Source organism: Simochromis diagramma, unplaced genomic scaffold, assembly GCF_900408965.1.
Source record: "Simochromis diagramma unplaced genomic scaffold, fSimDia1.1 OVJJ01000361.1, whole genome shotgun sequence".
Taxonomy (NCBI): domain Eukaryota; kingdom Metazoa; phylum Chordata; class Actinopteri; order Cichliformes; family Cichlidae; genus Simochromis; species Simochromis diagramma.
Genome location: NW_024386860.1, coordinates 19,394,945 through 19,409,292, shown reverse-complemented (window position 1 = coordinate 19,409,292; position 14,348 = coordinate 19,394,945). Strand labels below are relative to the sequence as shown.

At 45.5% G+C, this 14,348-nt stretch overlaps 1 protein-coding gene across 1 annotated transcript in view; it reads left to right on the top strand.

Annotated features, from left to right (window-relative positions):
• The first annotated feature begins 1,916 nt into the window (after positions 1 to 1,916).
• The window catches only part of arhgef2 (rho/rac guanine nucleotide exchange factor (GEF) 2), a 36,287-nt gene continuing 23,855 nt past the window's right edge, over positions 1,917 to 14,348 (top strand). Inside the window, exon 1 of the mRNA XM_040031017.1 lies at positions 1,917 to 2,963. Within this exon, the coding sequence (XP_039886951.1) occupies positions 2,907 to 2,963 (57 nt within the window). The 5' untranslated portion in view covers positions 1,917 to 2,906. The remainder of the gene's footprint in view (positions 2,964 to 14,348) is intronic.

Genomic DNA, 14,348 nt, shown 5'->3' with positions numbered 1-14,348 from the left:
CACATAAAATATTTTTTTTGTGTGTTTACACTCAGTCTTTCAAATAGATGCAAGTAAAACACTGCAGAAAATAAATAAAGTCAAAGACTAGCGGAGGTAGGGTAGGCGGAGGTTTATCCTGGTGCAGGTGTGCCGCAGCGGTCAGTGGAAGAATCCACGAGTTTCTCTGTGAATTTCCCATTACGTCATAGCTACTCGGTGCTTGCTTGGAGGTTTAGGGGTTTTTTTTCGCTGTAAAAAGAAGTTTTCTTCCCACGCACAATGCTAATGGATGCTAATGTTTTTGTCACTTTTTATGGAATCAAACTTAAAGTAAGGTCAGTACTTCCACGCTTTAAACGCTGCACGCTCATACTCTCTCCCGCACTCGATATATGATCCATTGTTGATCTGCACACAGCTGTTGTCACAAACGTCGCACTTGCTTACGTCATTGTCATGAGACATTCTCGCAAAAAAATCACGGTTTTAGTAACGCAGTAACGCAGCGTTCCTACGGGAAAGTAACGGTAATCTAATTACTTGAAAAAAGTAATCGGATTACAGTAACGCGTTACTTGTAACGCGTTACTGCCCATCTCTGCTCGTTACTGAAAAAAGTAGCGCCGTGAGTAACGTCGTTACTTGTAACGCCGTTATTCCCACCACAGATAATGAAGTGCTTCGAGAAACTGGTCCGACGTCACATCATGTCCTGCCTGCCACCCACACTCGACCCGCTCCAGTTCGCATACAGAGCTAACAGATCAACTGAAGACGCCATTGTTGCAATGCACCACATCACCATCTCTCACCTGGAACAACAGAGGCGATTCACCAGGCTGCTCTTTGTTGACTTTCGCTCTGCTTTTAATACGATACTCCCCAACAGACTAATAGTTAAACTGCTTGATATCGGACCTCCTTCTTCTACCTGCTGCTGGATCAGAGACTTCCTGTCAGACCGTGTATAGAGGGTTAGAGTGGGGCCTCATCTTTCCTCAGCCCTCAGCCTTAACACCAGCTCTCCACAAGGCTGTGTACAACACCCCTACTGTACACTCTGTACACACATGACTGTGTTAGTTCCCACCCAGACAATGCAGTCATTAACTCATGTCTAGGGGAAACGAGACATGATATAGAGCTGAGGTCCAGAGCATGTTGGATTTGTGTGCAGACAACAACCTGGACTTCAATACCACCAAGACAAAAGAGCTCGTAGTCAACTTCAGAAGGAGGAAATCTGAGCTGCAGCATCAACAGGGAGTGCATGGAAAGGGTGTCCAGTTTCAAGTTTCTGGGTGTGCACATAGAAACAGACCTCCGATGGAGCTCAAACACCTCGGCGGTTTTAAAGAAGCCCCAACAGCATCTTCATTTTCTGAGAATCCTCAGAAAAATGGAGCTGAAGAAGGTGCTGCTGATCGTCTTTTACCGCTGCTCCATTGAAAGTGTGCTGACAAACTGCATCTGTGTGCTGTTCTCCAGCTGCACCACAGCATTTCAGAGGGTTATTAATATGGTCCAAAAAATCATTGGACATCCTCTTCCCTCCGTTAAGGACCTTTACAGCACTCGCTGTCTCCAGAGGGCACGCAGCAATAGTAATGTGCAATAAACATACTCATTCTTTTATTTATTACGTCATTCATTTGCTCATACCATTCATGCACTTAAAAAAATCCACTTTAATTTAAGTTACTGTGCCGTTTTGTTGTGCTATTGTACTAGGTATGACTGTGCAATGACAATAAAGAGTTGTCTTTATTTGCTGTTTTATCGGTTTGCTAGTTGTTGAATAGTTTTGTGAGCTTTGACCTGAGATTCTGGCGTTTCTGGCAAAATACATTGATATTTAAAAATCAATTCAGAATTTATTGAATCAAAATCACTTTATTCAAGCTAAAATCGTTTTGAGTCAGAAAAATCGATTATTGAAACCCACCTCTATTTATAATTTAGTCTGGTAACCACCGGTTTCACTAACTAGCCAGACCCCACTAACTGTGGACTGTGGGAGGAAGCCGGAGAGAACCCATGCACAAAAAGGCTCCGCCCTCATTGTGGAGTTGAACCACTACTGGCCGTGATGTCAAAGTATCCATTTTTCCCTTTGAAAGACTGAAGGTTAAATATCAGCTGTACTTCCTCCGGCCAGTCAAGAGGGGGCGGTAGGCTTTCATGACGTCACTATCCTCAGGTTAATGTGTTTGTTAATTGCTGGCTGTCATGGTAACAGTGTGGCGGCCTGTGTCGGGAGGCAGTTGCAGACAAACGTTTGGCTCTGTGTGAAGTGATCTATCCGCTTCTGATCGATCACATGACTGTTGTGGAGCTGCTTCCGATCGGTCTGATCTGTCATCGATCGCTTTTTCTTTGTGTCCGATGGAGGTTCGTTTCTTGTCTACGCCAATGTACTCCGGTCTCCGCGCGCAGTGGGCGGGGATTGACCTCCGGGGTTCCACGTCACACCGCGATGGTTGTCCACCCTGCGCCCGCGCGGGCGGGTCTATTTTATCCGCGCAAGTCATCAGTCACGTGACGCCCTCGGCTGTCCTAGTGGCTGATGAGGGTCACGTGAGCTGTGGACACGTTGTCATAGAGACTGACTCCACCCTCACTATCGTCAACCCGCCCCGGTAGAGAAAAGAAGCGCTCCCTGACAACTGGCGGGGGGCTGGGCTCACAGACCTGAGTGGATTGTGATTGGTCGAGCGTCCCAGCAGCGGGCTGAGCTGTGATTAGTTAGAAGTACAGAGCTTCGCTGTCAGTCAGAGAGAAGCCCCGCCCCCTCCGCTCAGACCGCGGACGCTCCGGGACGAGAACCGCACTTCTTTGATCAGAGACCGGAGCAATCAGCTGGATCAATCGGAGATCGGCAGGTGATCGACCATCGGCTGATCGGGGATCGGTTGATCAGGGGAATGTCCCGGCTGCTGGAGAGCAGGAGGCAGGACAGGATGAAGGAAATTAACCTGAAGGTGAGTTCACCGGAAAAAAGAAAGAAATGCTCTCCGGGCGCGTGCACACCGCTCCTCGCGGATGGATCGGGGCAGACGGCTGCGCGCGTCCGATCAGGAGTTATTGATGAGTGATCGTTGAGGGAGCGGCGGGAGGCGGACTCGGGCTGTTCCGCTTTGTTTCCGCTTAGACTGTTCCGTTACTATAGAGTATCGATCACAGCATCGATACCTGCTGATCAGACACTGATCGGCTACTGATCGGTCGTACACGCCGATCACCGATCGATCGATGATCAGCGTGTACAGGAGGCTGTGTTTGAACACGTGAGGAAAGTTTGAGGAGAAACGGAAACGGGACTTTTTTTTCCGTTCAGACTGAAAACTGCTCAGAGCGCGCGCGCGTGTGTGTTCAGCGCCCGTGTTCGTTCGTGGCGCGTGTGCGTTCGGCCTGTGTGCGTGTGTTCACACTGAGTTTTGGTGTGTATTAGTTTGTGTGTCCGTTAGCTGCAGCGTGGCCGCTTTGTCCTGCAGGAGGAAACGAGAAGGGGGAGGGGAGGCTGTGTGTGTGTGTGTCAGACAGGAAGCAGGGAGGAGGAGTGAATATTTGACTGTGAATATTTGACCTCTGACCTCTGAGCTGTAAATAAAGACGGAAACTGAGACAGGTGACACACTAATAAAGTTTAGTAGAAGATAAACCCTTTAAATACTTAAAAAAAACACACACACACATTGTCTATCTCTCTCACACACACACACACACACCGTCTTTCTCTCTCACACACACTCCGTAAAACTTTATTTGAAGTCCTTCATTGATCTGCCATCAGTGAAACTGATCAGTTTTAGTTCATTGATCAACGCTGATCGATACCCTCTGTCTGCACCAAGTATTGCTACAGACCGACCAATCAGCTGCTTCAGATGATGATGAGAACATGATGGGAGGTGTGAGGCCCAGAGCAAATGTCACGTTGATCAGTGAGCTGACGTTACCTGAGCACAGGTGAGGAGGCTTCACTCAGTCAGAATAACCTCACATGAACACCAGATCATGTGATTACCGCCCCGTCACATGATCTCTCTCTAACGCTACACAATGAGGGCAGAGCTGCACTTTGACCTATGCTCAGGCAGATGCTTCACTCTGATGTCAGAGAAGGAAGCGAATGTTTCCCTCGTGCCAGCAGGCGAGCACGTTTCCATGATGACCTGACGGTGCGCTGCTATGAATTATGGGATCGCAGAATCTCCCAAAGGGCACCGCAGTGTCCCCTGGCATGGAGGAAGCTGTAAAACTCCTTTCAGCTCTGACTGAGGAACACTGATCTCACCATTAGCTGTGCGGTCATGTGACTGCGCTGCAGTGCATTGTGGGATGGAAGTAGAGCCGGTGTGTACTTTGCTGAAGAAGGAGTCCTGTTTCTATGGTTACCCACATGTTAAAAATTGACATTTTCAAACTGTGAGTGTATTTCAGCAGCCAACCACAGGAGGAAGAAGCCACAATCAATAACCTTTGACCCTGATCAGGTGACTGTGCGTGTGCAGAAACAGGTTATTAAAAATGAGTTTAATCAGAGACGCAGTTTGAACAGTTAATGAGAAATAAAGTCAACACTGCAGCTGTCACACACACAGACACACACATACACACTCTCTCTCTCACACACACACACTCTCACACACACACACACTCTCTCTCGCACTGCATGCTGGGAGTTTGATGGTGGTGAGTTTGGTGTGTCTGAGTGAGAGTGTGAGGTGTGACCCTTATTAGCTGAGGTGATCAAGCAGAAGACACTAGATATAGTCTTTCTCCAAGAAACACATACTGACAGTACAAATGAAATAGACGGGTCTGTGGTGGGGAGGGCAGCAGTTTCGTAGCCATGGGACAAATTTTAGCGCAGGAGTTGCTATTTTATTTTCTCCTTCTCTTAATGCAAATATTACTTTCAGCATGGAGATGGTAAAGGGGAGAGTCCTTATGGTGAAAGCTGAAATAGGTTTTATTTTTACTTTTGTTGTTGTCTATGCACCAACCTTAGGGTCAAGGGGACTGTGTTGTGTTGGGTGGGGACTGTAATTGTTGTCTTGACTTTACTTTGGATAGGACAGGGGCGGAGCCGCATCTTCAGTCATCTTCTGCTTTATCAGATGTCCTACGGAAAATTAACTTGGTTGATGCATGGAGGATGAAGCATCCTTCCCCAGGCAGTATACCTGGGTGAAAGTCAATGATGGCAGAGTTAGTGCAGCCAGATTATACGGGTTTTATTTGTCTGTTTCACTTACTGCTCAAATTGTTAACTGTCAGTGTTTTCATGTTGTTTTTTCAGATCATCACTAATTTCTTTTTTTTGTTGTTGCCTGTCCCGTTTGGATCTTTAGCCATCAGAATTGTTGTCTGAAGGCCAAGAAAGATGCCAAGCGGCTTTACTTTACCAATTGGATCATCATGGCCTTGCCATATTGGTCCATTTGATTGACCTTTATTATAATTATGTATTTATTTGATTTGATTTTCGGTTGTTACAGATGGGACAGACATGACTGGGGGATAGGACAGGGAGAAAGAATGAAAGAAAGAGAGGGAGAGAAAGAAAAACAGAGGGGAGAAGAGACGGTGAGAAAGGGGGGAAGAAAGAAAGAAAAACAAACAAAACACCTGGATCACCTGTATGGAGAAAATAAACAGAAGAGAAAGCAAACAACAAAGAGCAACATAATAAAAAAACAGCACCATCACAATAAACTAGCTAGCAGTAGATAACAGTAGATGCTAAATATTACATGTTATTGTGCAGTACATAAGATCAGCAGCGCACAATGTGCTTTGAGGTAGTTTGTGTAGTGTGAACACCTGTGTGCATACCTGTGTGGATCAGCACGTTTGTATTCCAAAGGTTTCTCCATGTAACGATCTGCTAGGGAGTGTGGGGAGCCATAGCCCCGTCCACCAGGACATGAAGCAGGTATGGAAGAGATCCAGGCCCCAGACATCCAGATGCCCCAGAGTACGAGGACCCGAGGAGGACCACCAGGGGGGCAACCGTGTCACCCTCCTGGGAAGAGCTGAGGAGAGCCCCAAACGAGAGGTCACCCAGCAGCCACGGAGCAGAGGCCAGAGGGGGTTGCAGTGAAGTGCCCACGGGCTCTGCCGGCAGCCAGCTGTGCCAGAGAGGACCGGGCCTCAGCCGGTACCCCACCCCCCGGAAGGGGCCCAGCCGGGCCACAGGCGCCAGGCCCCGCCAATCGGCCACCAGGAGTGAGCCGGTACATGCATGAGCGCCCAGCCCCAGACACCAAGAACCACCAACACACCAACATCTGAAGGCATCAGCGACTGGCAGGGAGTGTGGTGAGCGGAGATAGGCCTCCATACCTCGGAGAGCTTGAGATGTTCCCAGAGAGGTGAAGTCTAAGACCCAAGCTGACATATAGACACAGACGAACAGGCACACGCAGACACAAAACGTGCATTCCCACCCCCATATACAGAAAAAACAAATATTCGGCACTGCCCAAACATACTCTATATCCCAGGTCCAGGTACCCCTGCCCCCAGAGGGGCAAACCGTAGAGAGTTAGAGAGCCCTGCAGTTGGGCCGATGCACCAGAGGTCCCCATGCACCCACCCGCCCACTGACCCGGCAACACAACAACCAGGACAAAGGCCTGGCCAGAGCCCGGACCGGGGGCGGAGCACCCCCAGACCCCTAAGCCTCCACGCCCATCCCGGACCCACTCAGGGGCAGCCAGGCTACCAGGCCAGTAACCAACTTCCGCCAGCATAGACCCTCCCCCATCTCCGCTGTACACAACCACAAGGAAAACACCATCTAAGAGCCACCAGAGCCCCTAACCAGGTCATGGCCACAACCCCTGCGTTAGGCCTTCCAGGGAAAACGTCCCTAGGGAATCCCTAAACGCCCTAAGACCGTCCCTACCCCCATATCAACCACAATAGCAAAGGTAGGACTAAACCATAACCCCCCCCCCCACTAGGTGATGAAGCCTATCAAAGGAGCCCAGAGGGATTGATCAAATGTGATGGCAGAGGCTGTATCAAGACTAATGTGCTCTATTAGATGGTTTTTATATTGGTTAGAATTAAGATTATTTTTATTTTCCAGTTAGTGAGGACCATAGGGCCGTAAAAACAATGTGGGCTGTGTTTATTTCTGTAACGACCTCATCCAAGTTGCCTAGCAAGCATACTAAAGGGGAGGCTGGAATGTTACATTTCAGACACTTTGATAAGTCTTCACATATCTCGCGCCAAAACTTCTGAACTGGTGGACAGAACCAAAGAGTGTGGATATAATTGTCCGGTGTATTTGCTTGACAGTGTGAGCCGTTGTTGGAAGACGTATAGCTCATCTTGAACATCCTATGACCAGTATAGTGCACTCTGTGTAATATTTTGTATTGTATTAATTGCCAACTGGGATTTCTGATCCATTGAAAGGTTTTTAAGCAAATCTGAGACCAAAGGTTTTGGTCTAAGCTGATTGATAAATCCACTTCCCATTTTGCAATAGGAAGGGATATTGATTCATCTATTTTAGAAAGTGTTCTGTATATTTTACAGAATAAATTGGGGGATTTTAGATTAAAAAATTGTACCACACTTGGTGGTGTTTGTAATTCAGCTTCACTGGGATTAAATTTCTTTTTTACTATGGACTTAATTTGTTGATATTCCAAAAATCTTTTCTTGTTAATGCCATATTGTATAACTAGTCTGTCAAACGAAATAAAGTCTGTTCCTTCCAATGTATGTTCCAAGTATTTAATTCCTTTACCACTCCAATCTGGCAAGTTGATCATATTATTGTTTTGTAATATGTCCGGATTGTTCCAGGTAGGTGTACGTTTACATGGGATTAATGAAGACTCTGTCATTTTTAGAAACTCCCACCATGCTGTTAGAGAAGAGCTAATATTGATGCTTTTAAAGCATTCATGTCATTTGTTGTTTGAGCTGATAAATGGTAGGTCTGAAATTTCTAGGTTATTACATAGTGCCTGTTCTACATCTATCCAAGGTTCATCTAAGAGGGTGTGTTTAAACCATCTAGAGATGAACTTGAAGCCTGTTGGCTAAAAAGTAGTGATTGAAGTTAGGCAGATCTAGTCCTCCTTTATCCTTGGTCCTTTGTAATGTTTTTAAGGTGATACGTGGGGGTTTATCTTTCCAAAGGAATTTAGAAATATACAAGTCTAGAGATCTGAACCAATCTTGTGATGGTTTGTTCGGGTAGACATTTCCATCTAGTCAGATTGCCTTCTACTGTCTTTAAAAGTGGGATATGGTTTCATTTAGTTAGATCTGCAAGCTTGGGAGAAACATTAATACCTAAATATTTAATATTTCCAGATTGCAGTCGGGTAGATGAAGAATTATGGAAGGAGCAATTAATCAGAAGAACTGTAGATTTTTACCAGTTAATTGAATCATCTTAGACTTTTGAGAAAGAGTTTATCAATGCAATCACCCCAGAGATATTGGTTTGTGAGTTTTGGCGAAAAAGTAACACATCATCTGCATAAAGGCTGATTTTATGTTCTACATCCTTACATTTTATGCCCTTAATTGTTGTAGCCTGTCTAATTGCTGCTGCTAGTGGTTCAATAAAAATTGCAAACAGTGAAGGGGAAAGTGGGCATCCCTGCCTGGTGCCCCTCAGGAGACAGAAGCTGGAAGATGTTTGGTCATTTGTTTATGAAAGAGTTTCCGAAACCAAATTTGTGTAAAGTTGCAAATAAAAATTTCCAGTTAACTCTGTCAAACGCCTTTTCTGCATCAATAGAGAATATTATGGTTTCAATATTTTTACTACACGAGTAGTCTATTAAATTAAGTAGTCTACGTGTATTTGTTGATGAGTGCCTACCTTTTATGAAACCAGTTTCGTCAGGATGAATTAAAAGGGGGGTTATTTTCTCTAATCTCTTTGAGAGAGCTTTGCAGATTATTTTAAGGTCTACATTTATAAGGGATATTGGACGATAGCTTGAAGGAAATACAGGGTTTTCACCTGGTTTTAGTAAGAGACTAATATTTGCAGAGTTCATATTTGGTGGAAGTCTGCCATTTTCTTTGATTTCCTGCAACATCCTGTGAAAAATTGGTGCCAGAATTGTCCAGAATTCTTTGTAGAATTCTGCTGGAAAGCCGTCTGGACCTGGAGTCTTATTAGTGGGCATACTTACCAGCGCTTACTGGAGTTCACCTGGCGTCAGTGGCGAATCCAGTGCCACTGCTTGGGTATCTAATAATTTTGGGAGAGTTACATTATCGAGAAATTGATCAATTTTGTTTTTAGATGGGTTCATTTGTGGTGTATATAAAGTTTCATATGTCTATCGATTGACTCCAGGATGTCCACAATGTCTTTGCCGGCAGGTGATGTTGTGCCGGGGGAGTCTGCCGGGCGACATCTTTTAGATGGCGGCGTCTCAACTTTGGCCAGGGAAGGCGCACTCTGGGCCTTCTTCATTACTAGGTCATGGAAGCACCGGTCGATGAAATCTTGGAGAGCGTCTAAACTCTCCTCGTCGTCCTCCAGGGTGTTGGAGATAGTTGGACAAATGTGGTTAGTTAAATGACAAGTGATTAGTGTATTTGGAATACTTGAAGTTTAAAAGCATTTTTTAAATTCTATGCTACCCTTTGCTTTTTCCCGCCAGCGTCTGACGTCCCCTACAGCATAATTCGCTTACCCGTCTCCCTTCCGTCCCTTACCGTCTCCCTTCTGTCACTTAGTTTTAATGGAGCTGTTTCTATCTACCACCAGTAAATCCAAACCTTTTTGGCGGTTCAATGTAAAATTATTGCATGGTCAGATTTTCTGTGAAACTTTTAGGTGTTTTGGGATTACTGGAGATCAAGGAAGGATGATTTTAATTCCTTCATTCAATGGTGGGAGGTAGGAAATTTGTGTGTTTTGTCAGCAAAATTGTTTTAATTTGATAGTCAATATCATGACAACTGTGCAGGAGCTAGAAAAAGAGATAACACATATGGAGGATGTCTCATCAGGCTCCAGGACATGGACGCTCCAACTACATTTTCCTTTAATTTGGGGAAATCTGTGGTTCACAGAAAGCAAATGGTGTGTCTTCAGCTTTCGGATGGAAAGGTGACCACAGATCTGGCTGAGATGAGAAGGCATGCAGTGGCCTTTTACACGGACTTGTTTAGTGCGGATAGCTGTGATGTGGACTCTGCTTCGGACCTTCTGCAGGGGCTTCCTCAGCTGAGTCCAGGGGATCAGGATGTTTTAAACAGGGATATAACCTTGGATGAGCTGTTTGCGGCGGTGTCTCAGATGGCTTCAGGCAAAGCTCCAGGAATAGATGGTTTACCATCAGAGTTTCTTGAGCACTTCTGGAGTCTTCTGGGTCGGGACAGCTCTATAGCATTGCTATTGAGCCTTTTCTCTGTAGACTGAGGAGCAAGTTGAGGGGCTTCTCTTTGCCAGATCTCGCTCAGAGCCCTCCTGTTGTTGTGTCAGCATGTGCTGATGATGTTAATGTTTTTATTAAGGATCAAAGGGATGTGGAGGAATTAAAGGAATGTCTGGTTTTGTATGAAAACGCTTCTTCAGCCAGGGTTAATTGGGGTAAGAGTGAGGCCTGTTTGGTGGGGCATTTGGCGAGTATTCCCAAACTTCCTGGGAACCTTCGCTGGGGTCAAAGGGGCATTGAAACTCTTGGGGTTTACTTGGGGAGTGATGACTTTGTGAAGCAGAACTGGGAGGGAGTGCGGGAACAGGTGGAGGCTGAGTTGTCTAAATGGAACCGGTTACTCCCCTACCTGTCCTACAGGGGTAGAGTTGTAATAGCTAATAATCTAGTTGCCTTGTCTTTATGGCACAGGTTACTTGTTTTAGTGCCACCACCCGGTCTTCTGGAAGAGGTGCAGCGGCTTCTGGTGAAGTTTGTCTGGTCGGGTCAGCATTGGCTTCGTGCGGTGGGCCTGTATCTTCCTGTGGCGGAGGGGGGACAAGGCCTAATAGATGTTTTGTCCAGAACTCCAACCTTTAGACAACAGACGGCACAGAGGCTGCTGTATGGCTGTGGTCACAGCTGGATGACTTCTGCTCAATTGTTGCTTAGGAGAGCGGGCCGGCTTGGATTGGACAAACAACTCTTTCTTCTGAAATTGGATTAAGTGGATCTGTCTGGGCTTGTACCATTTTACAGCTCGGTGGTTAACGCCTGGCGGGCGCTGAAGGTTGCACGTACTCCTAACCCCAGACCTGGGATGTGGCTTTTTAAGGAGCCACTGTTTTTTAATGACTTCCTGGCACTATGTTCTTGTTTGTGGAGGCTGGCATTATCAAACTCTGTCATCTTACAAGGATGTCAATGGGTGCACTTGGTGGTGCCACAGGCATTAAGTCCTCCAGAGTCCTGGGGAGAATTATGGAGGAAATTTGGCAATCTCTGTCGCCATCACTGAGAGACTTTGCTGGAGACCGTGTCCTAGCTGATCAATGGGCTGATGACAGCGAATATGTTTTTCCTTCATTGATGGTCAGTCCTTGCTTTGAGGAGCAGCCTGAGGGGAGTGGCATGCTTCTCTCCCTGGGAACACCAGTGCAGATAGTTTCAGCTCTTGTGTGAAGAAGCAGCTTTATTTATGCTGTGTTAAGGTGCTGAATTTCCGCTCTCTGGTTGGAATCAGGGAGTCAAAATGGACTGAGTTTTTTAGCATTTTTGTGTTACTTTTTGGTGTTGTTTGTTTTTTCTTTTTAATGTGGTGTAAATAAAGTTGTGTGAAAAGTCTCTCACACTCTCTCTCTCTCACACACACACACACACACACTCTCTCTCTCTCTCTCTCTCTCTCTCTCTCTCTCTCTCTCACACACACACACACACACTCACACACACACACACACTCTCTCTCTCTCACTCACACACACACACACACACACACACACACACACACACACACTATCTCTCTCTCTCTCTCACACACACACACACACTATCTCTCTCTCTCTACCTCTCTCTCTCACACACACACACACACACACTCTCTCTCTCTCTCACTCACACACACACACACACACACACACACACACACACACACACACACACACACACTCTCTCTCTCTCTCTCTCTCTCTCTCTCTCTCTCTCTCTCTCTCTCTCTCTCTCTCTCTCACACACAGTTTCTGTAATTCTCTAATTTTTCACTGAGCGTGCTCAGAGCGGTGCTTTTTACTTCTAAGGTAGTTAGAGTAGTGAAACTGGATCCATTTAAACACGAAAGCTTCTCACAGCCTGATGATGAAAATCGTTTCAACTTGTTGCAGATCAAAGTGGAAAGAACAGCTGATCTTGGTGTTTGTTCTGTGTTGCCAGCAGATTAGAATCAAGTAGAACCAAATGTAGACATTTTCTAAATCACCAGATTAATTCATGCAGATTCACATGACTAAAGCAGTGTGTGCTTCACACAGTGGTTTTAAAACGTATTCCCCCTGCAAAGAATCTACTGTAATAAAATAATCAGTGAAAACCCTTCTAGCTAATTTTAAACCAAAACTTTGGTAACCTGCTGCTTTCGTTTTTATTCTGTCAGCTGCAGACTCGTTGAAGGGTTTCAGAGCAAAGACGTTAGTGTAGTGTAGGAGTTCTCTTGTAGGATCAATTAATGTGCTTAGAACAACACTGCTGTAAAAGTGTTTGTCAAGAAATAAAGTTGCATAAAAAAATCTTTATTTGGTATTTATTACTGATGCTCATCAGGGAAACACAAACACAGACCTAAGGAGCTTGGAAAGAAAAGCGTCTGGACTTCTTTGAGTTGCTTGAAGACGTTTCACCTCTCATCCGAGAAGCTTCTTCAGTTCTAAGGTCAAATGGTGGAGAGTCCCAGATTTAAACCCAGTGGGAGTTTACTCCCAAAGAGGGACAAAGGACCCCCTGATGATCCTCTACCTAATCACGTGAGCCAAGGTGTGAAAGCGGGTGTGGGTCACAATCAGCCAAGGTTTCGGGTGAGCTCATTGTGAAACCTGGCCCCACCCTATCATGTGATTTCCTGAGGTCAGATGGCCCAGGATGTGAATGTGTAAATCTGGGACTCCCCAGCTTTCTTTCCAAGCTCCAAGGAGCTTGGAAAGAAAGATCTAAGGAGCTTTCTGGATGACTGAGAACCTTCACAAACACAGACCGTTCACACGTCGAAGTCTGAGGGATCTTCTAGCAATTGTGATCCTATTTTCTGGAGATGTGATTGGTCAGTAGGTGGTTATTTCATATCTGACGATGTCTAGTTACCATGTCGATTTACCCCAGAAAGAAGTGATTGACCTTGGTGTCCAAAACCCAATTTTCAAGCTACATTCACAAAACCTCTGACTCTTCTTGCAAAAACGTTCACCCCAAAACAATTCAAACTGTGCTCAAAACTGAACTATGCCATCAAATCATGCCTCAAGTCAATACTACTGAGTAGTCACTAAACACTACATAGGAAAAAGGAAAACACAATGCTCAGGACATGAAGCGGTAAGTCAGGCCAGCACAGACTGCGTTTCACCAGCGTGTTATCAGCTCTGCGGCTGGTACGCGGTGAGGTCACATGGGTCAGACTCCAGTGAAGCATTACCTGTTTCTCTTCTGTCCTCACTGAGTCTGCTGTCTCTCCCGTCTCTCCTCTCTAACCTCAGCTTACTTGCTCGCCGTCACATGACACCCCCCCCCACTCCACAGCACAGAGCTCGCTTTCTTCGTCTTCATCACTGAGCTCTTTATTTATTGATCAGCTGATCAGTGACTGTCACCAGTTTCTCTGTAACTATGATGCTTTTCTTGTCAATGCTGAGGCGGTTTTCACATCACAGCTGCTGCAGTTTGTTTACCTTAAAACTTTAACTTTACAGACAGTTTAAAACAGGAGCTCTGTCATTGGCTGGCTGCTAGTCACATGATTTCTTTCCTTTAATTTATATCTGACCAGAAGAAGTTCAGAGTCAGAAACAGGAAGTAGTTATTATTTTCAGGCATGAGCTCAAATAGAAACACTGATCACATGCAGAGAAAACTCAAGCAGGAAGAACTAACCCTGTTTCTATAATCATCACCATCATTAGTTAAATCTGTGATCATTTCCACTGACAGTGTTGCTGTTTGTGACGGACACGAAGTGGGGCAGTGGAAGGATGGATATCTTGATGCTGTGCAAACGTCTTGTTCTTTATGCTTTGCTCATAAGCAGCCAGACTCGAGCAGGAGTTCTCCAGTAAAGTTATTTTGGACACTGGCTGCTTTTTCAGTCTGGTCCATGTACCTGACCACTGTGTTTGTTTAGCCTCGTAGCTCTGACCTTTGAATCATTCAAACATAAAAAGGATAATAAATCAACGATGAACC